The sequence below is a fragment of the Clupea harengus genome, chromosome 7, assembly GCF_900700415.2.
Source record: "Clupea harengus chromosome 7, Ch_v2.0.2, whole genome shotgun sequence".
Taxonomy (NCBI): domain Eukaryota; kingdom Metazoa; phylum Chordata; class Actinopteri; order Clupeiformes; family Clupeidae; genus Clupea; species Clupea harengus.
In genome coordinates, this window is record NC_045158.1 from 18,277,440 (window position 1) to 18,305,412 (window position 27,973).

The 27,973-nt window shown below is 41.5% G+C and overlaps 1 protein-coding gene and 1 non-coding gene across 2 annotated transcripts; both read left to right on the forward strand.

Annotated features, from left to right (window-relative positions):
• Nucleotides 1-81: 81 nt before the first annotated feature.
• Nucleotides 82-27,973, forward strand: LOC122133009 (NAC-alpha domain-containing protein 1-like). The gene is made up of 4 exons (XM_042708179.1): nucleotides 82-165; nucleotides 870-1,010; nucleotides 1,302-1,391; nucleotides 27,278-27,973. Exons 1-4 carry the CDS (start codon nucleotides 82-84, stop codon nucleotides 27,434-27,436), a joined length of 474 nt encoding a protein of 157 aa, XP_042564113.1. The 3' UTR covers nucleotides 27,437-27,973.
• LOC116221224 lies at nucleotides 1,148-1,222 on the forward strand. The gene has a single exon (XR_004164070.1). It is a non-coding gene; the product is annotated as a small nucleolar RNA SNORD59 (small nucleolar RNA).

The window sequence follows — 27,973 nt, forward strand, 5'->3', positions numbered from 1 at the left end:
CAGCCTTCGTCCCCAATATTGCAGAATTCCACTTTTATTCTGATGGTCATCTGGATTGTAGGCTATGTTCATGTTCTACTCATGCTTGAGGGTGCCACAGGTTGGCTGCTGTTTGCCTCTGGTTGCTCACTAGAACTGGGTTATCTGGGTGCTCAACCGGTTCTGGTACTGAATCAGACAGCGATGAGTCTGTTCCTGAGCTGGAGGAACAGGATTCTGCACAAAGACACAGCAGGCACAGATAAGAGCATCAGAACTTCATTTTATGTTTCAATTTCATGTTTTTACTTGTGCTGATGGTCAGCGCTAGAGTGCCGTTTTTGTTGGTAAATGTTGCACTTCAGATCGTTTTTTGTTTTGTGACGTCTTTTGTGAAAGAAAATTAAATGAAATTATATGAAAACATATGATCTACTAATAGGTTTTTGAAGAAAAGTTACATTGCACTTTTTTCCTCTCATAGCTTGCAGCTGCTACTGAAATTGATGAGGAGCAAGTCAGCAAAACTTAACAAAGCAGAATGTACTTGGTCTGTGTGTTGCAGTGGGCTAGTCATGCTATTAAACTTCATCATTTGTGTCTTTCTCTTGCCACGCTTATCTAAAGTCTGTGCCATGTGTGTTTTGTGATTGCGGACAATTTGTAGAATTTTCATGGTGACGGTCATTGTAGTTATTTTGAAACTTCAAGGTTTGGAGAACAGGGCACAGTTCAAACAATACTGTAGTTTTTTTGTGCCAAGAAAGGATGGACTATAAAAGTCGAAGCAAAATGCAGTCCCAAGTTTGCGGTTACGTGTAGCAGAGGACTTTGTGAATGTTTTAGAGGTTGTTGCATTTTCCTTGATCTCTACCCTCTATATTGCTTAGGCTACGTCCAAGCTGGGTCTCCGCCAGGTGAATGGTGTTACCAGGGTAACCATCCTCAAATCCGAGAACATCGTCATCACCAAACCAGACGTGTACAAAAGTCCTGCTTCAGATACCTACATTGTATTTGGTGAGTCTAAGGTAAGACAAGTAATCCCAGTTGAAAAGTCCATCTTAAAATATGGAAGTTATGTAGTACATCATTCCATTCTGGTATTTCAGCTGCCCTCCCCTCGCAATATTGTTAGAATAAAACAAAGCATGAATAGATGGTCTTGCCTTTGTGATGATTGGACAGCATGACTTTCGATCTTCTGAGTCTGATAAAGACAAATGGATCTGGGCTGAGAGGGAATCATGAGATTGAATGTGTTCTTGGTAATGATCCCACCTCTCAAAAGGGTGTCACTTAAGCATTTTTCTGCTGATCAGATGGAGGATATGTCACAGCAAGCCCAGCTACAGAGAAGTTCAAGATCCAGGGAGACGCCCACCGTACAGGAGGAGAGTGAAGAGGAAGAGGTTAGTCACTTGTGGCACAGTGTCGCAAGGACATTCATTCTCACTGCTTGACTTGGGTTAGGGGAATAACATGCATGGCCCTAAGCTGCACCTTTGCAAAACTGGTAAACGGATGAAAAGGACTGTATAGGGTGAGGTTCAGGTATGGTGGTGTCGCACTGGTGTGTCTGCAAGAACACCTCTAGAGTCGGAATGCAGTTTATGGGATTACGTCGATATTGTGCAGTTTGTCAATTCCTAGAACTTGACACTGTTATTTTAAATGTACTGCCATATGAACTAAAGTGCCATAACATTTGTTGTGCAAACACTTAACATCAGCATTTTTATATAGTAGCAGTTAAATTAAATAAATACTTTGTGTAAATCTCAACCTAAACAATGTTATCAAAACAAACACAAAACTAAAGCTTATTGCCACTGCCAGGGCATTAATGTTAGTGTGGTGAAGCACCAAAAAGTTCACTGCTGGCAGTTACTGTGCTGTACGTAGTCTGCCGAAGCCTCGCTCCACTGTCTGTTTTGTTGAATGATTTGCTGGTATCAACTGTGTGTTTTGCATTTAGGTGATATTTTAGACTGGAGATAGTTTATATTTCTTTTCAGTATTTCAAAGTGAATGAGCTGTGGGCGCACCACAAAACTATCGAGATTCTAAGTAACATGGAGACAAAACTTTGCTTGGTACTCCACGTAGATCATAAACCCTTGAATATAAAAACGACTCAATTAAATCGGTTGAGAAATGTAAACGCTATTAGGCTTTTTATCCAGAAAGACTGCAGCTCCACCGTTCACTTGCGTTTGTTTACAGTCCAGTCTTTACCTCCCCAAGATGGCGGCGAGTTGGCGGCGAGTTGGCACGTCGCAGCAACGTTCTGAAGCAGTCAATCTATGTATATATGTCTATGCCCTTCTCCATGTTTGTTTATCCGCCCATTCTTTTCTTTTCCGGTTCCGCAGCAGTCAGCAGCAGACTTTTACTAAATAAAAGCCTGAGGGCAACAGACTTTTACAATAATACAATAAAACCTGCGTTAATGCGCGATAAAATAATTGTCGGCGTTAATTAATTGATGAGTTAACGCGATAATAACGTTTTAACTCGCCCAGCCCTAATTTGTACATAAAACTTTTTGTTCTTCGATTTTTTAACAGTTACTGAGAAATAGACACTGAGCAATGTAAAAACCCTGTTATTGTAACTTTTTTTGGATAAAAAGACAAGTGACTAGATAGCCTTAGTCCTGCAATTTTCAAATCGTCAGAGACAACACCAAACAATCTGATAATAGCATTTCAGACAGGACTAGTGAGCTAGTTAGCAGGCTAGCCAGTTAGTAGGCTATCTAGTCACTTGTCTTTATATCAAAACTGTCATTCTTTTCAAATAAACCCAGGATTAAACATATAACATACCAGGAACAACAACAAGCCCTTACAAAGCCATCCAAGCCTTTCTTTTTAGCAAATTAAACGACGCCACAGTCCTGCAATTTTCAAACCGTCAGACAAAACAATCTGATAGGCCGCTGCCGGGGAAAATCGCTCCTCATTTGCCTTTTTTTCGTTTATTTTGACCAAAACGGTGGTCTACGTCACAATATATTGCATCCCGTTGAAATGCATGGGATTTAGAATTACGCTTCGCACGCTACGCTGTCATGGGTTTGCACCGTTAGAAGTATTACTTTGATTGATGCCATTAACGTACATCATCGCGGTCGGAATAGAATCCTTACTCACGCTACAAATAATAATACCAGGAAGGTGACATATATGACACAGGTGTAAAATATTCACCAACATCAGTAACAGTTCGCCTCAACTGTGTTTGGAGTAGCCAGACATATAACTATCATCTCCACATATTAACAAACACTAACATTCTAGCTGCTAAGCCAACAACGTTATTACAGTACGGAATTCTCGAGTACATTCATATTACAAGAAAACAGACTTACAGTTCGTCAGTGACGCGCAATATGTCGGAAAGGAATAGGAAACAGGACTAACATCCACTACTAAACTGTAAACAAACGAGCAAACTATTGCCGTGCCGTGATTTGCCGCGTAGCCTACTGACCTTATTTTCTTATTTTTTGAGTTTTATGGCGGTTGGCAAGTAACTTATGGTGTGCATTATCGCCACCTTCTGAACTGGAGTGTGGATCTGAACACACTAAATCCTATCAAATAAACGTGTTTCTTTCAGAAAATGAAAAATAAAATTAAAACAAATATCTCCAGAGTTTTTTGTAGTATGTTTGATAACTTCCGTATCACCTTTTCCTGTTGCAGGAGACTATAAAGTATCTTTATTTGCCGATGATACATTGGACACTGCTCTACTACATGATCTATCTATGGTCTCTTGACTACATCCGCAAACACAGAGTCCATCAGCATGTTTGTTAATTATTGCTAGCTTGTTATTGAGTCCCACATGTCCAAATCTCATTTGTGATATGATATGTTCCTCCTGATTGTTCCTTACAGTATTCCTGCTACCCCCAACTCTTTGAATTTTGTATAAATTCCTTCCTGTGCTTTCATGGTCCCACATTTATTACCATATATATCTGACCTTGTTCTCAATGATACTTCCAACTTCTGCTTTACTCTGTTGTTCATTAATATCTACTTCTTGTTTCAGTATTGCCTGTTTTGCATATCTATCAGCCGGTTCATTCCCTTTTACTCCCATGTGCGCTTGAATCCACCCAAAGGAAATTCTGATTCCTGACTTCTGCAGTCTATTTGCTAACTGCAACACCTCATACACAATATCTTGTCTTGATATAGAGTACATATTTTTTTTACGAGACTAGAGCTGAACCGAAGTCAGACCATATTGCCACACATTTGGGCCTATAATCTTCCACCCACAATAAAGCTAATCAGTGGCGATTTTAGCCTGAAATTTCTGATGGGGCAATTTTGTATGACGTCATGTCACAGTCACAAAAATAGAGGTAGCTGATTATTATAAGCAGTAGGCCTATATAGACCAGTAAAATATGCTATGGGCTGCATTTTGAGTGCCAGCAGAAATTCTATTTCAAATACATTTCACATGCTTCAGCGCGACACAAAGATGTTGCCTATAATACAGCATTAAAGTAAAATGATTGCAACAAAGTAAAAAGATTAGACAGACACATAGCTCAAATAACTTGCATAATTTATTAAGCTTGTGGCACACGTGTGGCATACAATATGAAGCAAAAGGCACAACTGAAACAAATAACAGCAACAAAACATGCTGCTAAATGAACGAAACTTTGTTCTTGCAGATTGCATTGATACATCCATCAGCTCCAAAAAAAAAAAAGTTTGACTCACAGAATCCTAGTGTCTTTGCAGCCTGGTCTCGCACATCGTCTCAAAGTTCGCACTTCCCACAGAGCTTTATGCACCATATCAGCCTCCCCAGTACATAACGATTCTCCTCCGTCTGTTTGTTGTGCTCTAAAATGTAAAATGTAAAATTCCGCTGATATGCACTATCTAGCTGTGCCATGATGTTTACCTGCCCCAATAGTCCCAATTGATTATGGGTTTTACAGCTTTCGTGTTTCACTGTTCTTTCTGCCAGATGCTTCAGGTATTTGAATCCATCCGTTGTCCAAACTGAGTCTGCATTAGTACCAATTAGCAGCGTTCAGTGAGCAACTATAGGCAAATGAGCTCGAGCGACTTCCGGTTACGATTTTTCAAAATAAAAGTGCCTTATTAGCCCCGTGTTTTCTTAAACTATCAGAGATATTAATTTCATAGTAACATCAAAATGGGTTAAAAACGATTCACTGATGTTACAAAAGTATGGTTTTCTTGTTTTAATATAATGAACAATGACTAAACACACAATATTGTGTTAAGAAAAAGTAAAACACACCCCAATATGCTGATAAAAGGATTATGCCTTCATTAAAGTTGGATGAACTTGTTCAGAACTGTAAAGAAAGGGTAAAATATGTTTAGCAGTCATTATTCTGGTCATTCACTGTGAAAAAACACTTGACACACAGATCACACAGGTGAAAAGGGATTATCTCCAATGCCAGGGTATTGCCATGTGACACGTATCACACTTTGCTGATGAAACTAAAGATTGTGTCTCAATAAAAGTGGGGTGGAATATGTTCAGGACACTCCAAACATTAAATAAAATGTGTGAAGTAGTTGAGATTTACGTCCCTGAATGCTCCACAATACTTTAAACATAGGCCTACACACAGGCGAAAATGCATTATCTTCAATGGCAGGGCCATGTGACATGTATCACTCTTTGCTGAAAAAACTAAAGATTGTGTCTCAATGAAAGGGGGGTAGAATATGTTCAGGACACTCCAAACATTAAATAAAATGTGTGAAGTAGTTGAGATTTACGTCCCTGAAGGCTCCACAATACTTTAAACATAGGCCTACACACAGGCGAAAATGCATTAACTTCAATGGCAGGGCCATGTGATACGTATGACACTTTGCTGATTAAACTAAAGATTGTGTCTCAATGAAAGGGGGGTGGAATATGTTCAGGACACTCCAAACATTAAATAAAATGTGTGAAGTAGTTGAGATTTACGTCCCTGAATGCTCCACAATACTTTAAACATAGGTGATCAGACAGGCGAAAATGCATTATGTTCAATGGCAGGGCCATGTGACACGTACGTTTAAAGTATTGTGGAGCACTCAGGGACGTAAATCTCAACTACTTCACACATTTTATTTAATGTTTGGAGTGTCCTGAACATATTCCACCCCCCTTTCATTGAGACACAATCTTTAGTTTTTTCAGCAAAGTGTCATACGTATCACATGGCCCTGCCATTGAAGGTAATGCATTTTCGCCTGTGTGTAGGCCTATGTTTAAAGTATTGTGGAGCATTCAGGGACGTAAATCTCAACTACTTCACACATTTTATTTAAGGTTTGGAGTGTCCTGAACATATTCCACCCCCCTTTCATTCAGACACAATCTTTAGTTTCATCAGCATAGAGTGATACGTGTCACATGGCCCTGTCATTGAATAAATGCATTTTCGCCTGTGTGTAGGCCTATGTTTAAAGTATTGTGGAGCATTCAGGGACGTAAATCTCAACTACTTCACACATTTTATTTAATGTTTGGAGTGTCCTGAACATATTCCACCCCCTTTCATTGACACACAATCTTTAGTTTTTTCAAAGAGTGATACATGTCACATGGCCCTGCCATTGAAGATAATGCATTTCCGCCTGTCTGATCACCTATGTTTAAAGTATTGTGGAGCATTCAGGGACGTAAATCTCAACTACTTCACACATTTTATTTAATGTTTGGAGTGTCCTGAACATATTCCACCCCCCTTTCATTGAGACACAATCTTTAGTTTTTTTTAGCAAAGAGTGATACATGTCACATGGCCCTACCATTGAAGACAATGCATTATCGCCTGTCTGATCACCTATGTTTAAAGTATTGTGGAGCATTCAGGGACGTAAATCTCAACTACTTCACACATTTTATTTAATGTTTGGAGTGTCCTGAACATATTCCACCCCCCTTTCATTGAGACACAATCTTTAGTTTCATCAGCAAAGAGTGATACGTGTCACATGGCAATACCCTGGCATTGGAGATAATCCCTTTTCACCTGTGTGATCTGTGTGTCAAGTGTTTTTTCACAGTGAATGGCCAGATTAATTACTGCTAAACATTTTTTACCCTTTCTTTACAGTGTTCTGAACATGTTCAACCAACTTTATTGAAGACATAATCCTTTTATCAGCAGATTGTTGTGTGTTTTACTGTTTCTTACTACAATATTTGCAATGATGCCTGTTTAGTCAGTGTTCCCTATATTTAAACAAGAAAATCATACTTTTGTAACATCAGTGAATCGTTTTTAACCCATTTTGATGTTACTATGAAAGTAATATTAATTGTCAATTTTCAGCTACATCTTAGTCATTATCAAAGTATCCTGTACGCTTAAAATTAACTCACTATATCTTACCTTGTTTTAAAGCAAGTTAATATAATGCACAGTTAACAAAATACCATTATAAAGTCTGATCTAGCGAGTAGACAGATTAGGACTTTATAATGACAAATAGGCTACTATAACTTTCAAACACGCTTTTAACTATTTTCCCGATCATTAGGACAAATGGAACAATAAAACTCGTTGCATATAAAAGGTTTTTATATTACCCAGTCGATTAACAGGGTTGTTTGTTGTAAAATCTTTCATTTGATACAACAAACTCATTTTACTTCCTCGTTTCGTTTTACTTCCTGGGGTTATTGTGGGTTATCGTTGCTAGCAGAACGGAACTGTACCAATTGGCTATATGCCACATACTTCCGCTCCACGGCCTCAGCCACCACGTTCACTTCCGGTCTAGCAACGCAACAACCACAATGGCTGCATCTTTTACCTGCTCCTCCTGGATCTCCCGACAATATCAGTGACAGACGTGAGCAGAATTATCTAGGCTAATTCAACCACCACCACCGCAAGAAAGGACAAAGTATTCAACCTGTACGTTTCAAATTATGTCCATAATTATGACGGTAAGGTTCAAATTAAGTGTTTTATGTTAGCCTAGCGTACATGTTAGCGAATAGCTAACGACATTAACGTTAACGTTCATTGACATCGTCATTGACATCAGTTGCACTAATCATCCTTATTACTGTTGTATTTTGTCCTGTGTCTTATTGATATATTGTATTTAACCCTAATTTTAATGTTAATCACAGTTTCAGACCAGGGTCTGACAGGGCTAACAATTAGGTGTCAGTGCTACAGATCAATGAGGAAAAGTCAACCTCCTCACAGTGTAAGGGAAAGTCATCACACAGGTTAAGTTTAGGTTCCTGAGAAAACTCAAGTATTGTATTTAAGTAGTATTGACGTGTTTGTGCTTACTAGGTGGTGGGTCTGTTCATCTTTGCAATTAAATTTGGGGCTGACCTGAATTTCTAAAGTTGGGATGATTGTTGTATTTTTAACAATAAGCCACTTGTTGCCACCTCAAGTTTTTGCCCATTTTGTCAAAATCAGTGTCAAAGTTGGTTAAACTCGCAGGCAAACATAGTTGCCATAGGGGCAGTGAACCAGCTCAAGGATCACCTCTGGAGATGGTGGAAGTGACATCCAGTGTCATTATTCTTGTCTTTATTCATCTGTCAAACAATGTCCTCATTTCTTTGTGATTTCTAATAAATGCACATGACTTCTTACAATGTTGCATGGTCTTGTTTGTGTATCATCTAAGCCTATCATTTATCACAGTTAAGATCACCACGTCATTATACATTTCAATTAAATTAAAATGGCTTTATTGGCTTGACTGCATACAACACAATGTTGCCAAAGCATATTTACACAAAATGTACAATCGCAATTAACATAAATAAATAAAAAACAAACAATAAGTCTCTCTGGTTTTATAAGAGTTTTATTATTATTTAAATCACAGGAGTAACCTGTATAGAGGAGTCACAATCACCTCTGCCTGAACCCTCTTGTCTCAATGTTGGGGTTATCTGGTGCCCATGATCACAACTATGGCCATCTCCCGTGACGTGCCGCTGGTAGACTCTGTGTTCAGCCTGTTAAAGAGGGCAGCGTGCGGTCTTACCAAATGCCAACCAAGGCCGTGCCCAGAAACCTGCCCACACTCAGATGCCCCATCACCCCCACAGCTGCCACTCTGTGATTACAGGTTTGGGCCCTCTACCTGTTCTTTCATCTACACACTACAACAACACCATCACATGGCATCCCTTAAAACACCTCTGGAGACAGCCCACAAAATTGAAGAAGCTACAAAAGAACAGAGTTAATGTGCAGAGTGGCACCAGCTTTGGTGGTCCTGCATCACCTCAACCAAGTTCCGTGAAGTCTGCCACATCAGGGCACATAGCTCATCTGAAAATATTCCTGGATCTGCTCCTGGGGTATCCAAATCCTCACTGAGCCTCATGATGTGATCCGACTGACTGGACGGATGAACAGGTCATGTGATGCAAACCTAGGGAAACAGAACAGAGGTGTGCATCTTGTAGATATTCCCATTTTAAAGTTATTCAACTTTATTAAGTTGTAAACAAATGTGATGCATTCCCGACTATCCTTTGTTATGAATTTCACTAACATAGCAGGTACCGGTAGACCTTATCCTGATATTAACCACAGAAGAATTTACCTGGCATGATTTTTGAAAATAAAACAAGTATCTTGGCATGTTGACTGACACCATGTGATGTCAATTCAACCTGTAGCTTCTCATGTAGCGAGCTACTTTTGTTGTGTTTGTGTATCTTAGCTTGCTACATTTACTGGTAGCTTAGCTCACTACATTTTCCAAGTAGCTTACCCAACACTCTTAATTTTAGTCTACACGTAGCCACGTACCCAATACACTGTCCTCTACAATCTAGGTAACATTAGAGACATTCCCTGGGCACTGTTTACCTTTAGTAAAAAGGCTGAAGTTGCCTTACCTGGTAAAGAAACGGATATCTTTGTCCGAGGAAGCATGGCAACTACCCATAGGAAAGCTCCTCGTCCACAGGAAAGGTTAAAAAAAAAAAAAAAAACACAAAGCACACCGTTGTACGTTGAATTCTGGCATAAAGGCACCCAGCAGTGTTCAGCAGTTGTACCATATGTTCGCTGACATTTGAACTTTTTCGTCGATTCTCTTCACTTGACTAGTTTTGGACAATCAATATGGACGATGGATGCTATAGCACCGGAAGTGAACGTGGTGGCTGAGATTTTAAGCGGAAGTACGTTAGCTCACCGTGGCATATAGGCAATTCCAAAAAGAAGGCATGGGAAACAGAACAGTGCTAGTTTTGATGTGCTAGCTGTTAACCATGTCTTTCTGTCATACCATTCCGTCTTGAAAGTTTGAGTCGCTTTCGTACCAGGCTGCAGCAGGATCAAGTCGTCTGGTCTTTGTGGTCCCAAACGGTTGATTTCTAATTTTTCTTCCAGCGGCAATGTACTAAATTGCACCCTCAACAAATAATCTACGTTATTCATTGTTTGAATTAAAAAACACTTCCAAAATAGTCGAAATCTAGCGATAGCAAACTAGCAGTGCCGTTACTGGCATTGATCTGACTGTATGTTGTTTTTTTTCTTAGTCACGGGGTACAGGTCTCGCGGTTTTCGCATTATTCCAGTCTAGTTGCCAGGCAGATTTCGTGGGGCACATCTGAAAGTGCCCCACCGCTCAATGTTAACTTTGGCCTGTGTGGTTCACGCTCATTGGTGTTTCCATGGTAACGGTGGGGCAGCGTGGGCCGTTGCCCCACCGGAAAGGGAGGGACAGCGGAGAGCAGCATTTCACAGAGCAAGCGCACAGACAGAAAAACACACGAATCAAATTACTCCAAAACAAGACGATAATGCTTGTGAGTCAAGTTTATTCACACACATATTCACGCTACTTTGCATATATTTTTATATATATGTAAAATATATATTTTGCCGCGAAGTACGAATGTATTGAGCTTTCTGCACAATAGCGTCATCTGGATCTGGTGGGGCAGTGCCCCACCTGCCCCTAATGTAGAAACGCCACTGAAGCTAATCGTAACACAGCCAAGTCATCAGATATCCTTTTAGCCACTTTTACATTTAGCTCTGGGACCACAAAAGCCACCCCAACTTTCCTGCTTATTTTTGATTTTACACCTGGATGCTATTAGGATAATGCACCCTACAATGCATTTCAAAAGCGCTGTCATCCACACAATCACCATTCTCCCTACGGTCTAATAGAGAGCAATCTACTGGCACCTCCTCAAGCATCCATGGATGAACCCTGGAATACGTCGCAGTTGAACTTACGTTCAAAGCAGAAACTCCCATTCCCTGTGCAATTTGCTCTATTATCCACCCAAAACTTGAGCTCTGCTTCTTCTCCTGACAGGGCAACAAAACTTTTTTACTTGGGTGATCACTATTGTGTCCCTTAAGATTGGTCCAGTAAACGAACGCCAACTGTTCCCTTCTCAGTCATAATGGCATGTCACCCATTTCGACCTGTATTGCTGCTACAGGAGTGGTCTTGCATGCTCCACAACACAATCTCAGGGCTTTGTACTGGACTACATCAAGTTTCATCATATGGCTCGATGCAGCAGACCCATGAATAAAACATCCATAGTCAATCAGAGACCGTATTAATCCTGTGTAAATTGTTCTTAATGCAGTCCGGTTGGCCCCCCAATCAACACACCTCAAATCACATTCAGTACCTTCCTGCATTTTCCCACCACCTTAGCAATATTATATGCCTACAGAAGCTTGTGAACAAACCACAGCCCCAGGTACCTAAAATAACTCTCTCTAATTTATTGCCATATATTCTGATCTTTAGATCCTCATTAATATGCCTCTTTCTAGTAAAAAAAAGACAGTCTTGGATTTATTCACAGAGAATCTAAATCCCCACTCAAAATCCTCACTCAGTTTTCAATATTACTAATTTTTTCCTGCATTTTACTAACAATAAATTCAACATTTCTTCCTCTTTTCCATACCGCTCTATCGTCAGCAAATAGTGCTACCTCAACAGAACTATCAACATCTTTAAAAATGTCATTAATGGCAATTGAGAATAGTAGAGGACTTATAATGCTGCCCTGAGGACTACCGTTCTCTACCTCATATTGTGTACTAAGAGCTCCATGAATCCTAACTGCTATTTTCCTTTCTGATAAAAAATCCTTAACCCAGCAATACACTCTCCCTCTTATTCCCAACTGTTTTAGCTTAATAAGAAGGCCCTGCTTCCACACCGTATCATAGGCTTTTACAATATCAAAAAATACCGCCAACACAGTCTCCTTAGCTACCTGGGCTTTCCTAATGTCATGTTCCAGACATACCATGGGATCCATAGTGCTCCTACCCCTTCTGAAACCACTCTGATATACATTAATCATACCTTTAGTCTCGAAATAATAGACTAGCCTATCATTGACCATCCTTTCCATAACTTTCCCCATTTGAGAGGTCAATGCTATTGGTCTATAACTAACAGGTAGAGTGGGATCCTTTCCTGGCTTCTTTATGGGAATATCTACTGACTCTTTCCAACAACTTGGAATAGTGCCCTCCTGCCACACCTTGTTAAATAATTTGACTAGAAATTCTTTACCTCTTTCCCCAAGGTTTTCCAACATCCCATAGCAGATGCTATCCCGACCTGGAGTAGATTTACCTAACTTTCTTAGTGCATTATTAAGCTCTGTAACTGAGAACAGCTTATCTAGCACTCCTCCCTCTTCACTACTCCCCGCTCCATCCAGAAGGACATTTGAATACCTAGCCACAGTGTCTGCCCTTCCCTCCTTCTCCACTTGGCTAAGATTGTCTGAGCTGTGCACCTTCACTAAAACTTTGTCTATCAGCTCTGCTTTTCCCTCATTACTTGTCACCATACTATCACCATCTTGCATCACTGGGTACCCATAGCTTCTACCACACCCTCTCATCCTCCTAATCATTCCCCAAACTCTTTCTATAGGGGTATATCTCCCAATAGAATTACAGAACTTTATCCAGTACTCTTTTTTACTTTTCCTTACAATTCGCCTCACTATTGACTGCCTCCTCTTATATTCAACTAAGTTTTGACAATTATGTGTTTTTCTTCAAAATTCTGGCATTCCACTGCAGAATTGCTAACATGGCTCTGGTTGAGATGCTGACATTTTGTTTGTCTTTCTTTCTTTTCTGTATCAACCACTTTGATTGCCTGAGCATATGTTAGCTTTTTCTCTGCTCTCACCTTTAGCACTACTACAGCCCTTTTCCTTACAGGGCATCCATCATATGCTGCAGTGTGACCTCCCCCACAGTTGCTACACTTTTTTACATCACACTCACATTAATCATACTCATGATCTCCACTACACTTCCCACACCTTTGATTTCTTTTACAAAATGTTGAGATGTGACCATACCGCTGGCACTTATAGCAACGCATTGGAGGAGGGACATACTCCCTCACACTAAAACACATATATCCTATCATTACTTTGGCTGGCAGGACCTCTTCTTGAAACTCCAAAAGAATTGAAGTGCTATCGATTTTCTGACCCTCCCTCACCATCTGCAGACGCTTAATGTCTACTATATGTTCTTTTTCAACTCCTCTTTTCACCAAGAGGAATTCCAGAGATCACACCCCTTACCTTCCTGTGTGCACCAAACCTTTTTACCTCATACACCTCTTTTTTGTAAATTGCCGTTAATCGCATATGTTAAAAAGGCTGCCTCCACCAGCTGCATCCAGCTGTGCACCCCACTGTGCGGGCCACTCACGGGACCTGGGGTTTATAGAGAGGTCAGCCTATCGGTTGATCCCAGGGTTCCGTGCGGCTCGTGCACAGTGCAATCTTACTGACCATTTGGTCACATCATGCTGGGTTTCAAGGCTACCCCTCAGATCATGCCCTGACATGCCCTCTCAGTCCTACTCTCACTATATAAGGCCGACCCTCCTTTGGCCATTTTGTTGGTCAAGCAAAGCTGGAGAGGAGCTTCAAGAAGTACATCGGACAATTTACATTCAGAGCCATTCACTTTCATCCTTGCCAAACCACGGATCATTCGATCATTGTCAGCCAATGGATATATAGGTCCTTTACAAAGATAATTATGTCCACGGGCATCATTCATTCCTATGCATCCTTCAATTCATGTCTCGAGTGTGTGTGTGGAAATAAATACAGTTCATCCGTCATCATTGGGACTTTGGCATCCATTCATGTTCTAACTGGACAAACCTGTGGCGATTGTCACCTATTTCAGTTATCAGCATACAGCTCCTTTTGGGATTTTATTCATTCACATATCCCCTATTTTATAGCATAGCCTTATCTCGTTGTCCAACATCCTTACACTTAATCAAAAGCCTACCATCGTGCAGTACTTGTGCCAATTCTACCTCCCCAATTGATTTATTAAGCGCCGTAGTTAACGCAATGAGAGACACAGCCTGAATATCATGTCCATCCTTGAACTTTATAACCACCTTATAGTCATCTTCTACAACTCTTCTTCGCACCACTCTACTCTCAATTCCCCCATCCTCCCGTGTTCTTTTTGTCGCCCCTTCAATTCTACCATGCGCTGGAATCTGCCTCCATTTCCCCTCCTCAACTTCCTCCTCCTCACTCTCCATTCTCCCAAAACTATTTATATTCAGACCCAGTCACAGTTCAGATTATGCACAACCACCAGTTCGATTTATGTGTATATTTTGTTTTCCAACTCCTTCACACACACAAAAAATGCTGAGTTCCCGCACAAACACTCCACGAGACAAGTGAACATCCACTTCCGGGTCGTCCTTCTCCCAACTGCAATTCCATTGACTGTGAACTGACCGCGTACTGACCTAATGACCAGCAGCTGCTAAAACAGATACAGTGCCCTCCACAATTATTGGCACCCTTAGTGAATGTGACCAAAACATGCTATGAAAAAATATGTCTTTGCTGTTTATCCTCTTGGTCTTTCACTCAAAATATTCACAAAAATCTTACCTTTTCATTGAAGTAAAATTATTTCATTGAAAAAAAAATGTTGACATTAAATCAATATTATTCTCCAAAACAGGTGTGCCACAATTATTGGCACCCCTTAATTTAATGTTTTGAGCAGCCTCCCTTTGCCAAGATAACAGCTCTGAGTCTTCTCCTTTAATGCGTGATGAGGTTGGTGAACACATGGCACGGCATCTGAGACCATTCCTACATACAGTATCTCTCCAGATCCTTCAGATTCTTAGGTCAACGCTTGTATACTCGGCTTCAGCTCTTCCGACAGATTTTCTATGGGGTTTAGGTCGGGGGACTGTGATGGCCATGGCAAAACCTTTATTCCGTGGTCGGTGAACAATTTTTGTGTTGATTTTGAGGTGTGCTTCGGATCATTGACCTGCTGGAAGGTCCAACCACAGCCCATTTTAAGCTTACTGGAGGGGGCTGTTAGGTTTTCATTTAATATCTGCTGGTATTTGATGGAGTCCATGATACCATGTATCCTAACAAGATGTCTAGGGCCTTTGGAAGAAAAACAGCCCCACAACATCAAAGATCCGCCACCATACTTCACATTGGGTATGGGGGTCTCTTCTGTATGGCTATCTTTCTGTCTACGCCAAACCCACCTTTGATGTTTGTTGCCAAAAAGCTTTATTTTGGTCTCATCTGACCATATAACTCGGTCCCATTGAAAGTCTGACTTACATTTGGCAAACTGTAGGCGCTTTAGTTTGTTGTTGATTGACAGCAGAGGCTTTTTTCAGGCAACCCTCCAAAACAATTTGTGGTGATGGAGGTGGCGTCTGATGGTAGTTCTGGAGACTTTCTGAACCCAAGACTCAATTTACCTCTGCAATTCTCCAGCTGTGATCCTTGGAGATTCTTTTGCCAGTCGAACCATCCTCCTCACGGTGCGTGGGGTCAATTTACAGATAGGTCCTCTTCCAGGCTGATTCCTTACATCTCCTGTCGCTTTGAACTTCTTAACTATTGCCCTGATTGTGGAAATGGGTATTTTCAACTGTTAAGATATTTTCTTATATCCTTTTCCGGATTTCTGCAGCTCAACAACTTTTTGTCGCACTTCGACACTGTGTTCTTTTGTCTTTCCCATCTTGAATGAATGACTAAGGGTATTTGGCCTGTGTCACCTCATATTTATACCCGAGTGAAACAGGAAGTCATGGTTGACCACTAAAGAGTTCCTAATCAAACAGGTGAACTTAAAAATGTAAAACATAACTGGTAATATACTTCAGTTAGATTTTAATTATAAGATTTTCTAGGGGTGCCAATAATTGTGGCACCCATGTTTTGGAGAAAAATATTTTATTTAATGTCAAAAAAAAAAAATTCTTTCAATAATTTTACTTCAATGAAAAGGTAAGATTTTTCTGAATATTTTGAGTAAAAGACTGAGAGGATAAACAGCAAAGACATATTTGTTCATAGCCTGTTTTGGTCACATTCACTAAGGGTGCCAATAATTGTGGAGGGCACTGTATCTGCGCATGCGCACAGGCAATCCTCCATAGTCTCTTCTGTCACTACCCGATGGTAGTCGCTATCATAGATATATATATAAAGGCTAGATGTCTTACGAACGTCCGCACATGGTGGCCATCTTGCCACAGTCAGCTCGCTCACCCATATCATTGTGTTGGTAGTGGTACATGTACTTTTTAAATAACCATAATTTTCAACCGATTTTTAAACGGTTTGGTTTGTTATAAACGTCGTGTTTTTTGGGTCATTTTTTATCTCTGTCCTCCATGTGTATACCTCCACAGTAGTCTAGTTCTCTCTAGAGGGTGAGGATTTTCAACATGCAGCATTTCTTGATGTATATTTGTAAAGGGAAATCTTGCACCTTTTTTACTGCAAATAAATGTCACTTTTATAAAAAGAATATTACAACTATAATACAATAATTTGAATTATTACTTGTCTAAACTAAACATGTAATAATTCAAATAATTGTTTTATAGTAGTAATATTCCTATTATAAAAGTATACATATATCTCATGTTGCCATTGTACTTCCAACGTTTTGAATGGGCGTGGTGTAGCCTGTGGAAATAGCATAACAGACTGGACTAGTGAGCTAGTTAGCAGGCTAGCCAGTTAGCGGGCTATCTAGTCACTTGTCTTTATATCAAAACTATATCATTCTGTTCCAATAAGCCCGGGATTAAATATATAACATAACAGGAACAACAACAAGCCCTTACAATGTCATTCAAGCCTTTCTTTTTTAGCAAACTCTGTATGCTGAGTTTTAGTCTATATATTGATTTAACATAAATAACATAAATACCCTGTGCATGTGTGTATTTATTGCACCTATCTGTTCTGTTTAATGTTATTTTCATATGAAAACCCATGGCATGGATGGCATGGATGGCATGGATTTCAACATGCTGCATTTCTTGATGTATATTTGTAAAGGGAAATCTTGTACCTATTTTAGAACATTATTATATTTTTTATAAGTATATTCATATTCATTATTCATAAGTATGCAGTGTCATAACTACATCTCTGATGTTTATAACAAACCAAACCGTTTAAAAATCGGTTGAAAATTGAGCAAGTTATGGTTATTTAAAAAGTACATGTACCACTACCAACACAATGTTATGAGTGAGCGAGCTGACTGTGGCAAGATGGCCATCATGTGTGGACGTTCGACTCCGTTGGCCGGCAACGCGGACGAGACGTCTATTCTTTATATATATCTATGGTCACTACCCGATGGTAGTCACGCATGCTTAGACACAAACGGTTTACGGCATAAGGCTCAACGTCAACATATGGGGTTGTCTCAACGCATAATGTGGGTATATTTAATGTAATATTGAATTATTAAAAGTGTGGAGACGAAGTCAGGGTAAATTAGGCAAAAAGTTTGTATTATGAAGAAATGAAAAAATATAGCAGTAGGTAAAACAAATAAAGCATTGATGTGCTAGCCAATAGAACTTGACAGGGAGAACAAATGACATCTGGATATCCAGTATATCTTTAACTTCCTTATTATACAAATGTTAAGAACTTACAGCTGTATACAATGACCAAGCTTCTTAAAGTATACCGTCTTTCGCGAAGTTCCACAAACTGTAGCTAGCGATTGTATTCTGCTGTCGACAGTGTCGCAAAGTGACGCATGCGCGACTACCATCAGGTAGCGACTACCATCGGGTAGTGACATCTTGCATAGACAATTGGTGTGAACAGGTAGGTGGTAACACCTGCTAGGCTCTAGGCCTGCTGCACCTCCACCGGTGCCCATTGGGCTAGCTGCGGGGTCATCAGCCGGGGACCACCGTTCACAGAGGTTTCGCCCCTTATCCCGGAACATCTCCTGGTGGCGGGGCAGTGAACAGGGACGTCTCCCAGTCACCCCCCGCAGCTAGCCTTCCTCAGGAGTTGCTCGCTCCCCATGCCTTGTCCCGCCTCCTTAACCAAAGCCAAAAACTTGCCTTCTCTGCTTCCTCAGACAGCTCTTTGGTGGCTTTGTGTAGCTCCTTGCCCCTCAGCCCTAGCTCTTTAAGTAGGCGAGTCATTGAGCTTCCCACAAACCCCCTCCTGCCAACCTCCACTGGAAAGAGTCGTATACTTCAACCGCTCTCCCTGCACTCCCCAACCAGGTCAGAGTACTTTGCCATCTTCCTTTCGTGGGCTCCCTCCATCCCCTCCTCCCATGGCACCGTCAGCTCCACAAGCAGTGCAGATCTCTCCGTCTTGGCCCATCTGGCCTCAGTGTGGTGCTGCAGATCTCCCCTGGGAAGTAGAGTTGCCTGCCCAAGTCCACCTCTATTTTCCATTCCACTCCTGGCGACAAAAGGGTGGGTGCTGGTCTCCTTTTGACAGTGTCCCTCTTTTCCCCTTCCCTAAGGAAATGGGTCCACTGCTGGCCCCGCGGCTGCCTCCCAAAGCTTGCCTCTTGCCTTTTCCTCTCCACCACCTCTGCCAGTTTCCTCAGCACCTGATCGTGCCGCCATCCGTACCTGCCCTGGGTTAGCGCGGTCTTGCATCCTGACAGAGTGTGTTGTAGGGAAGCATTGATCACAGGGTCACAGGCCTGCTCCGTGCCCAGCCACTGTTGGAGGTTTCGGGGGGAGGGCAGAGTGTCGTAGGTTGCCCTGATGAGGAAACTGAGTCGAGCCTGTGGCAGTTTCCAGAAGTCAGCCCAGCTCACCACCCGACCCGCTACCCCTCCCACGTCGTCCAGCGTCCCTGCTGCCCCTGCGCCACTGTCTTGACCCTGTACTCTTCCTCATCTTTGTCACCTCAGAGATAACAAGATCCTTCATCTCCTTCCTGCTAGCTCTGGACCACAGAATGGGCTGATCTCCCCACCCAAGGCCAGCGCGCCCCGTCTCCTGGTGCTGCAGCATGCCCACTGCCTTCTGCACCTCCTCCTCGGCCCTCCACTTCCTCCCAGTCAACACCCGGGCTTCCATGTCCCTCACTGTCTCATCTGCAGAGTCCCTCAGCTCCATCACCAGCCTTGCCTTCTCCTGCCTGTACCCTATGGTGATAGATTTCAGGGGAAGCTGAAGTGTGTTCTTTCCATACAGGCTGGCCAATGAGTGGGCCCTTGGAAGCCCTAGCCCTATTTGCGGATGAACGAGCTGGTCTTTGCATCCATCTTGCTCACGGCTGACGAGGTGACTTCGCACAGCTTCAGCGGCCACATTACCCTTGGGTACAGTGTGAAATTGAAACACCACACCTTTTACTTTCCAAGTAACTGGCTTGAGTCGATTTTGGCCAGGCCTTCTGAGAGCTGTTCCAGGGTGGTCTTTCCTATTTCCTTGTCCGAGAGGCCGGCTGTATATTGCCTCCCCAGACTTCGGATGGGCTGGTCTTCAATGCGTGGGATGTTTTCTCCGCCAATTATAAAGGTGACCTCTTCATTCAGCACCCCTTTCCGCAAGGTCCAAGCTGTTTTCATCAGGGTCCATAGAAGCTTCAGCACACTTAGGCAGTTTTTATACAGCTTGCATGGTATCCTATTTGGCCCTGGAGCAGACGCCGATCTTGCCCGCCAAACTACCCGCTTGATCTCACAGAGCTTGGGTGGTGAAGCATCAAAAAGCACTGATGTGCGAAATTGCGATTGCTGATTGCGAAACTGATATTTAATGACGAACCGAAGTAACGGCACCCATTAAAGCTGTTTTGATTAAATACTAGTGGTGATTGTGGCATTTGACCCACGATCACTTTATTTATTCCAGGAAAAAGAGTCAGTTCTCGTGACAGCCGATGTTATCTGCCAGTAGGTAACATAGTTAGCTACTAGCTATCTTTAAGCTTGCTGCTAGTATTAAGTGTTGAGCACTACACAGTAAACAACAGTAATTTCAGTCACAAAGTTCATTTTATTGAATTTGTTCATCATTCTTACAGTTGGAACTTGCAATTGCGAACGTGACTTGTCCTCTCATGTTATTAAATTGTATTGTTTAGCTGCTAGCTAGTCTACTACTGATCTAAGATTCTAGAGCTCCGCTGACTGCCTCAGAAGATTCCTGCGCTAGCAAGAAGCCTTTGCCTGCTACCTGTTGTAGCTAGCAGTGTTAAAAGCAGTGAAAACACCCGGACCATAGAATAAATTACATTAAAACATTGAAGTCAACTTTGAAAACTCAGCAGCAAGAGCTAGCTTCAACAGTTAGCAAGCAAAGGCTTCTTGCTAGCGCAGGAATCTAAAGCTAGCTAGTAGCTGGATATGTTACCTACTGGCATAGCAGCGACTATGTCACGAGAACTGACTCTTTTTCCAGGAATAAATAAAGTGATCGTGGGTCAAATGCTACAATCACCACTAGTATTTATTCAAAACGTGTTTAATGGGTACCGTTACTTCGGTTCGTCGTTAAATATCAGTCTTCACCATACAAAGACATATGTAGCTACTTAACGGAGTTTGGTAAACGGTTCGTCGTGAATATGGCTCTCCTGCTGTCAAAGCAAGACCAATCAGAAAAGAGCCCGTCCTCCTTTGGTTCCCGCCCACACACTGCCAAAACCGCCCACACACTGCCAAAAGTCATACTTTCGAGCGAGCAGATCAAATTTTCGCGAGAGCGTATGATAAATTCGAGCGAGCAGACCAAGTTTTCGCGAGAGAGTATGTCAGTCTCTGCGCTCGCAGTTGTTGAATTTCCTCTCGCGGCTGCTAAAATTGAGTGCGCAGAAGAAATTCACGCTTGCGAAAACCTGAAATTCACTTGAATAGACGTTTCCTCGCATGTGTGAGTTTTGGCACTAAACTGACGCCATAGATTTTGCTCTGTAGTTTTGCTTGCATTCAGTATATGATAACACAAGAGACAGAATGTCAGGGTCATAGTGAAATTTGACAACACAAATATGAACTTTTCTCAAATAAAGAGAGAAATAATTTTCTCTGCTTTTATTTTAAAGGATTGCAATGTACAGAGAAAAACACTATAGGACTAGATCCAGGATAGCATTAGAGGCAGATAAAAAAAAAAATACACAAAAATACATTCAAATTATTAAAAAAAAAAGAATCCAATGCACAGGAGATTTCAGACAATTGGGACAGGGGTGGTATGGAATCACAGATTAATGATTATTTAGTGGGTGGAAGCATCAAAGAATGCCTTCTGTTTTTGAGGGTGGCAAAGCGGTCTATCAGTGTGTTGTGACTCAGTCCCCCTAGAATGTCACTTTCAATTGACATGGCTGCAAGACTGTGAAGCCTTTTCTGCCCCATTGTCTTACGCAGCCAGGAGTGCAGCCGACGCAGTGCACTAAAGGACCTCTCACATGAGCAGCTGCTCACAGGCACTGTTAAGGCAACTTGAAAGATTGCCTTCAGAGAAGGAAACATGTCGGAGTCTAGGAGGTTGTGCACAGCTAGCATATCTCGGGGTGGACATCCAGCCTCTGTTTTGCGGGCAAGGAAGTTTCTGGCCACCAGAATCTCCTCTTTTTTCAGATTAATGCTGTAGTGCTTGGCAAGCTCATCCAAGTGTGATTCACTTAAGAAGTTCTGAGATTTAGGGCTGCATGCCTGGATGCCTTTTAGCAGGCCTGCATCTACACTAGAAAAGCGTTGTTCAAGCTCACTAACCATCCGGTCCACACAGGGGAAAAGCAACTCTGTTGTCAAGGTGTGTGAGCTGATCAACTCTGTGCCTGAACCCAAGGTTGATTCCAACACAAAATCATCCATTTTTCTCTGTTTACGCCTTTTCTTAGCATCTGGTTCTGGGATACTGTGGGTGTGGCACAGGGCCTTTGGGATCTCTCATACAGCTCTGTGGCAAATACATCTGTGCGTTTGCCCCTCAGTGTGTCACATACAGCTTGTTTGCTGATAAAAGCTTCTGCCAGGTCTAAAGTCTCTTTCTGAAGGAACTTGCGTAGTCCTTCAGTTACAGACAGAAGTGTCTGAAACATCAGAAGTGAATAGACTGTTGAGAACTTGTAGAGCTTCGCTCTGAGACCGACAGCTATGAGGGATCCAATGGCAGAGAGACACTCAAAAATGGCAGGTAATGTCTCAAGAATTGCATTGATTGATCGCAGCTGGCATACCCAGCCTGGCATACCCAGAAATCATTGCACTATAACTGCGACATCGCAGCATGCATATTTCAAATCAAATGAGTAGAGATTATATAAAGAGAATTGAGTGACATTATGATTACCCAGATGCTTACATTTTAAAGGCCTTCAACCTTGTTTGTGTGTGGGTGGATGTGGGGCTGTGTTTATGTGCAAATGTGGGTGGGTGAGGGGGTGTGTTTATGTGCATATGTGGGTGAGTGGGGGGGTGTGTTTATGTGCATATGTGGGTGATATGAACCTGTTGGATTCTACGTGCCACTGTGACTTCAGATAGACAAATCATGACGTACCAGAGCCCCTCTACCGCTGATAAGATGGAGATGTGCTCATGTAAGAGTCTCTCAACTTCATTAGAACTGTGTACACACACGTCAATGACTTTAAAAGGTATAGACAACTCATCTTAAAAGTGAAGCAACCAAAAGGAAATACCACTTGGAGCAGATTAACCAAGTATGGGTTAGTTCTGGGAGAACCTCAACAATATTCTGATTACTAAACCTGGTCTGGTTCCAAAAAGCACTCACTACGCAGAATCTGGCAGCAATTTCACCATGTGACAGCTCTCTACTGACAAATGATGGCTTTATCTCTTCATAACGGAAGGGCATGACCCCATGCTGTCTATGCTTTTCACAAATCATTGGTTCATTTTTCCACCCAATAACTACATTAACCATCCCAATGTATTAATTAATGCATCCCAAAGATAGAAGAAGCAGAAGTTAGTAATTTAGTAAGTAATTTAGTAAGTTAGTAATTACATGCATAAGCAGAGTAAACACACTGAAAGAATGTGACCAGCTGATATCTTCATGACCTCCTGCTTGCAGAAATCTTCCAGCTGCTAGTGTGGAGACAGATTTCTTCACAGCCTGAAAAGAGACTTTGGTTGATAGTGATGGAGGATAAGTCACTGGGTCACTTATAGTCACTAACAGTCTGGAAAGTCTAAAGAAACTGAGGTGGGTCACTAACTGTCTGGAAAGTCTAAAGAAACTGAGGTGGGTCACTAACTGTCTGGAAAGTCTAAAGAAACTGAGGTGGGTCACTAACTGTCTGGAAAGTCTAAAGAAACTGAGGTGGGTCACTAACAGTCTGGAAAGTCTAAAGAAACTGAGGTGGGTCACTAACTGTCTGGAAAGTCTAAAGAAACTGAGGTGGGTCACTAACAGTCTGGAAAGTCTAAAGAAACTGAGGTGGGTCACTAACAGTCTGGAAAATCTAAAGAAATACATGACGGAGACAGAGAGAGGCATCCTTAGATTCTTTGCTTAGCCTACTGTGAATTCCTTTTTAAATATTCAGTTAAAAATAAATGTCGCCAGTTGTTTGACGATGTATTGATTAATGGTGTATTGCCACTTTAAGATATTTGCGATTGTCAGATATTTGGTTGGCATATATTGACTTTTTAACAAGATGATAAATGGGAGAACTGTTTTTGCTGTGTATGGCTGGGACATAGTTGAAGTTATGTGAACTTAACAGGCTACTACAAAATAAAGTCCATTAAATTGTGCACTGAACGAAATGGAACCGTGTCTTTGTTGAGTTTAGGAGTGCTGGAAGTCATACTATATTTTGAGGAATGTCAGATTACATGAGATGTTTAGGTTACATCTGAAGCAGGCTCTGTGTAGGCTAGCCTTCCAACCGACAGGAGGCCTATGTGTATCAGTCTTAGCGGTTTAATATCGCTCCGCCGTTGACTTGGGCTACGAACCAGAGGCCAATGCGACGTCAACGTAGGCCTGTGTGTTATGTAGTCAGAGGAGTCAGCGTTGTATGTATGCTAGAAGCTGTGCATGTGTGAATAAAATGTATTTAATATAAAAGTAGCGAGATGTGTGTAGCCTAATGTAACGTAGTATAAGTACCTGGTTTTCTATCATTTATCAAGTAAGAGTGAAAAGCATACTGCATTAAATGTACTCCTACATACAAAATGTATTAGAAAAAAATCACTTCAGCGTTACTATCCACCTCTGGTAAGGTGTTGTATTCAGGTAGACGTTGGCTGTTAATGATTGACAGATTTTATACAACATTAGACCTAGCACCCGGTAACCATTTTCTGGTTCTTACCCTCTCTAAGGGACAAGTAAGTCACTGCAGAAAATGAGTAGACTTTAAGAAGTATAATGTTCCTGTATTTATACGAACGCATTACATTTGTATTATTTAAACCCTCAAATAAAATTTGAAAGGAAAAAGGGGGGAAGAAGGGGGAAAAGAAAAGAGAGGAAAAAAGGAAAAAGGAGAAAAAAAATAAGGAAGAGATTTTGTATGGCCTAATCCTCCATGACTAACATTTTTTAAACATTAAACTTCTGTTTTTATATGCATTTCTATGAGAGCAGAGGTTTCCGGTTCGAGTCCCACCATTGGCAGAAATGGAGGTTTGCATTATTTAACTGAGGTAAAACCTTGCAGCTGCAGATGGGCTTGTTGACTATAGGTAGTCTGTAAAGGTGCCATTTAAATGCATGTGTTTGAATGTCCTGTAGTGGATGAAACATCGTTACGAATATTTCTCCCAACGTTTGTGTCCTGCCATGCCATACTTTGTGTTTCAAAACACAGTACTTGGTTTCAGAACACTGAAGATTTATTACACGTAGGTTATACTCACCTAAAACCTAGAAGGAAACATCTCTGGCTCAATTAATATTTCCTTCTCAGATAAGCTTTATGGCACCAGGCCAGTGATGGTTGTTTTTAAAGATTTCAGTGGCTACATTAATAACCCACAATAACTTCCCCCTGTAAACAAAAGCAAAAAACATCATTAACATGCCTTCCATGTTTTAGGTCTAGCCCAAAATAATCATATCATGGTTTAGCCATGTCCTCTAACACACATGTGGTTTAGCCATGTCCTCTAACTCACATGTGGTTTAGCCATGTCCTCTCCTTTGCCTAACATGCATAGGTCCAAAACCCATATCATGCTCAGCTCTGTCTGTTTACAGTATCACAGTATTAACATCACTTATTTTTGTTGTCCTTTTTTGGATATCCCAAACATATGTTTGGGCATCCCAATTGATAGCTCCTTTTCACTACCTTCAACATTTATTCTCAAAATAGCCAGTGTGAATGATAACATTCATGGGTAACATTGAACAGAGCCGTAGCTCTGCTTTCACGTGCTGAGAACGTGAGCCTTTTCAACCAATAAATGACAGCATCTTGTCTCTCAGGCTCGAGGGCGCATTGGAAAACTTGGAAATGTATTTTTCACTCTTCTGGGCGACGAACATAGTGTAGATAAAAATACGAATGAGTTTGCAAATATATTGTGCAAAATATTTTTTTCTAACAGGCAATTCAAATTAACGAAATATTGGTGCGGACAATTGTGTCTTTCCCAAACTTTGGTCGTGACTAGTCCTTATGGACCATATGCAAACCTACACCCTTGCTTCATCTGGATTGACTAGTTTGCCAACAGTCAAACAGCGCAATGCCCCAAGTGGCTTTCTCTGTTGGACGAGTCGGGCTCACTGGGTCAGGATGCCTTTACAGACAATTCAAATTAACAAAATATTGGTGGGGACAATTGTGTCTTTCCCAAACTTTGGTCGTGACTAGTCCCTATGGACCATATGCAAACCTACGCCCTTGTACAGAACACTCCTGCTTAGTTGTAATGCTTGAAGTAGAGGCAAATGGACACCCAAGCTCAACCTTGTTTTTCTGCTAGCAGAAAGTCACCCCAACCAAAGACACAACACAAACACATAAAGGTGTCTCTGGGTGCCAGTGCGTGTTGTGTTAGTAAAATTCTGCATGTTGAATGTAGTGTAGTTGCCCGAGTCTATGGGGTAATAAACCTGTATCCTGATCGCAATGCGAAAGAGCCAGGCTTGTTCATCTGGATCTACCGGGCACACAGCAGGCACGCTTTCAATGGCCTGGGCAAGACATCCCACTCCTGACACACATGACAAAGAGCCAGGCTCTCAGAGCTCTGGCTGTCAGAACACATACTCAACTGTAGTGAGGGCTCTCCATCACATGTAGTAAGAATCCAATTTAACGAAGGAGACAAAAATGAATAAGGTATCCTTTGCACATGAATGGATTTGTGTGTTGTGCACATGCTGTGTGTGTGTGTGTGTGTGTGTGTGTGTGGGGGGGGGGGGGGGGGGGGGGGGGGGGTGTTGTGCACATGCTGTGTGGGTGGGTGTATTTATTACTTCCTAATGATTACTTACTTGTTTTGAGTCATTTATGGCTAACCACAGTGTATAAAACCAGCCTCAAGTCAAAATCTTACTTCATAGTTCTTCATTGTGCTTTTGCTCTGCTAACCTTTGAAACATTGCAGCACACAACACTGCTGTGAATCTTACAGTAGGTAGTTCTTTGTGTCTGAGACCATTTTGTCTGTCAAACATGTTGCGAGGTCTTCTCCTGCTGACATGGCTTGCACTGTTATCACAGCCCTTCGAGTGTCAACCTGGTAAGCTTTCCAGAAGCCTTAAGGATGGCGTTGTGATACATGATACTGATTGTACAGTATGAGAAAGCAAGGGTACGCTCCAGTTTCTATGCTGATGTATCATATTCATATATATACTAATCAACAGGAAAAATCTTGATTAGTCATGCTTACAATGAAGTGACTAAAGTGACAATTGTGTGAATCAAAATGTTCAATATTTTTCATATTTCCTTTCCATTTCTACAGGGGGTGCTTTTCTTGCTCTTGACGGCCATCGTGTCAATATTAACAATGGCAATTACGAACGGGAGAAAATTCTGGACAGTGTCCGTTTTATTGGATGTAGCTGCAGAGAAATTCAACAGAAATATGGTGCTCGTGAAGGTGAGCCCCTTTGTTCGATAATTTAAATTGAATTTACCCTTTTTGGACTGGTTTAACTACATGTGATATCTAAACTAAAAATGTATTTAATCAGTTTTTCTCATCGATCATGCATGATTTTATTTCAGATGGTCTGTATTACCTCACCACCTCCAATGGTCTAGTGTACCAGAGCTACTGTGACATGCCCACAGCTGGTGGTGGATGGACACTGGTAGCCAGTGTGCATGAGAACAACCTATATGGGAAATGCACTGTGGGGGACCGGTGGTCAAGCGAGCAGGGAAGCAATCCCAACCGCCCTGATGGAGAGGGGACATGGGCCAACATGAACACCTTTGGGACTCCAGAGGGTGCAACATGTGATGACTACAAGGTAAAATCTTATTTACTTTCTGTACATCAAGCTTACTGGGGAACTGAGTGTGGGAAAAAACAACATAATAATAAGTGATGAGTGATTATGCCATGAGATTATATTTAAAAATAGGGATGTACAGTGGGGAAAATAAGTATTTGAACCCCTACCGATTTCGCAAGTTTGGCCACTTGCAAAGA

Excerpts from the sequence above, each read along its gene's own strand:
- LOC122133009 (XM_042708179.1), top strand. The coding sequence starts at position 82 with ATGCTTGAGGGTGCCACAGGTTGGCTGCTGTTTGCCTCTGGTTGCTCA. Across the intron at positions 166-869 it reads TGGGTGCTCAACCGGTTCTG|GCTACGTCCAAGCTGGGTCT; the intron begins GTACTGAATCAG and ends TATATTGCTTAG. Across the intron at positions 1,011-1,301 it reads TTGTATTTGGTGAGTCTAAG|ATGGAGGATATGTCACAGCA; the intron begins GTAAGACAAGTA and ends TCTGCTGATCAG.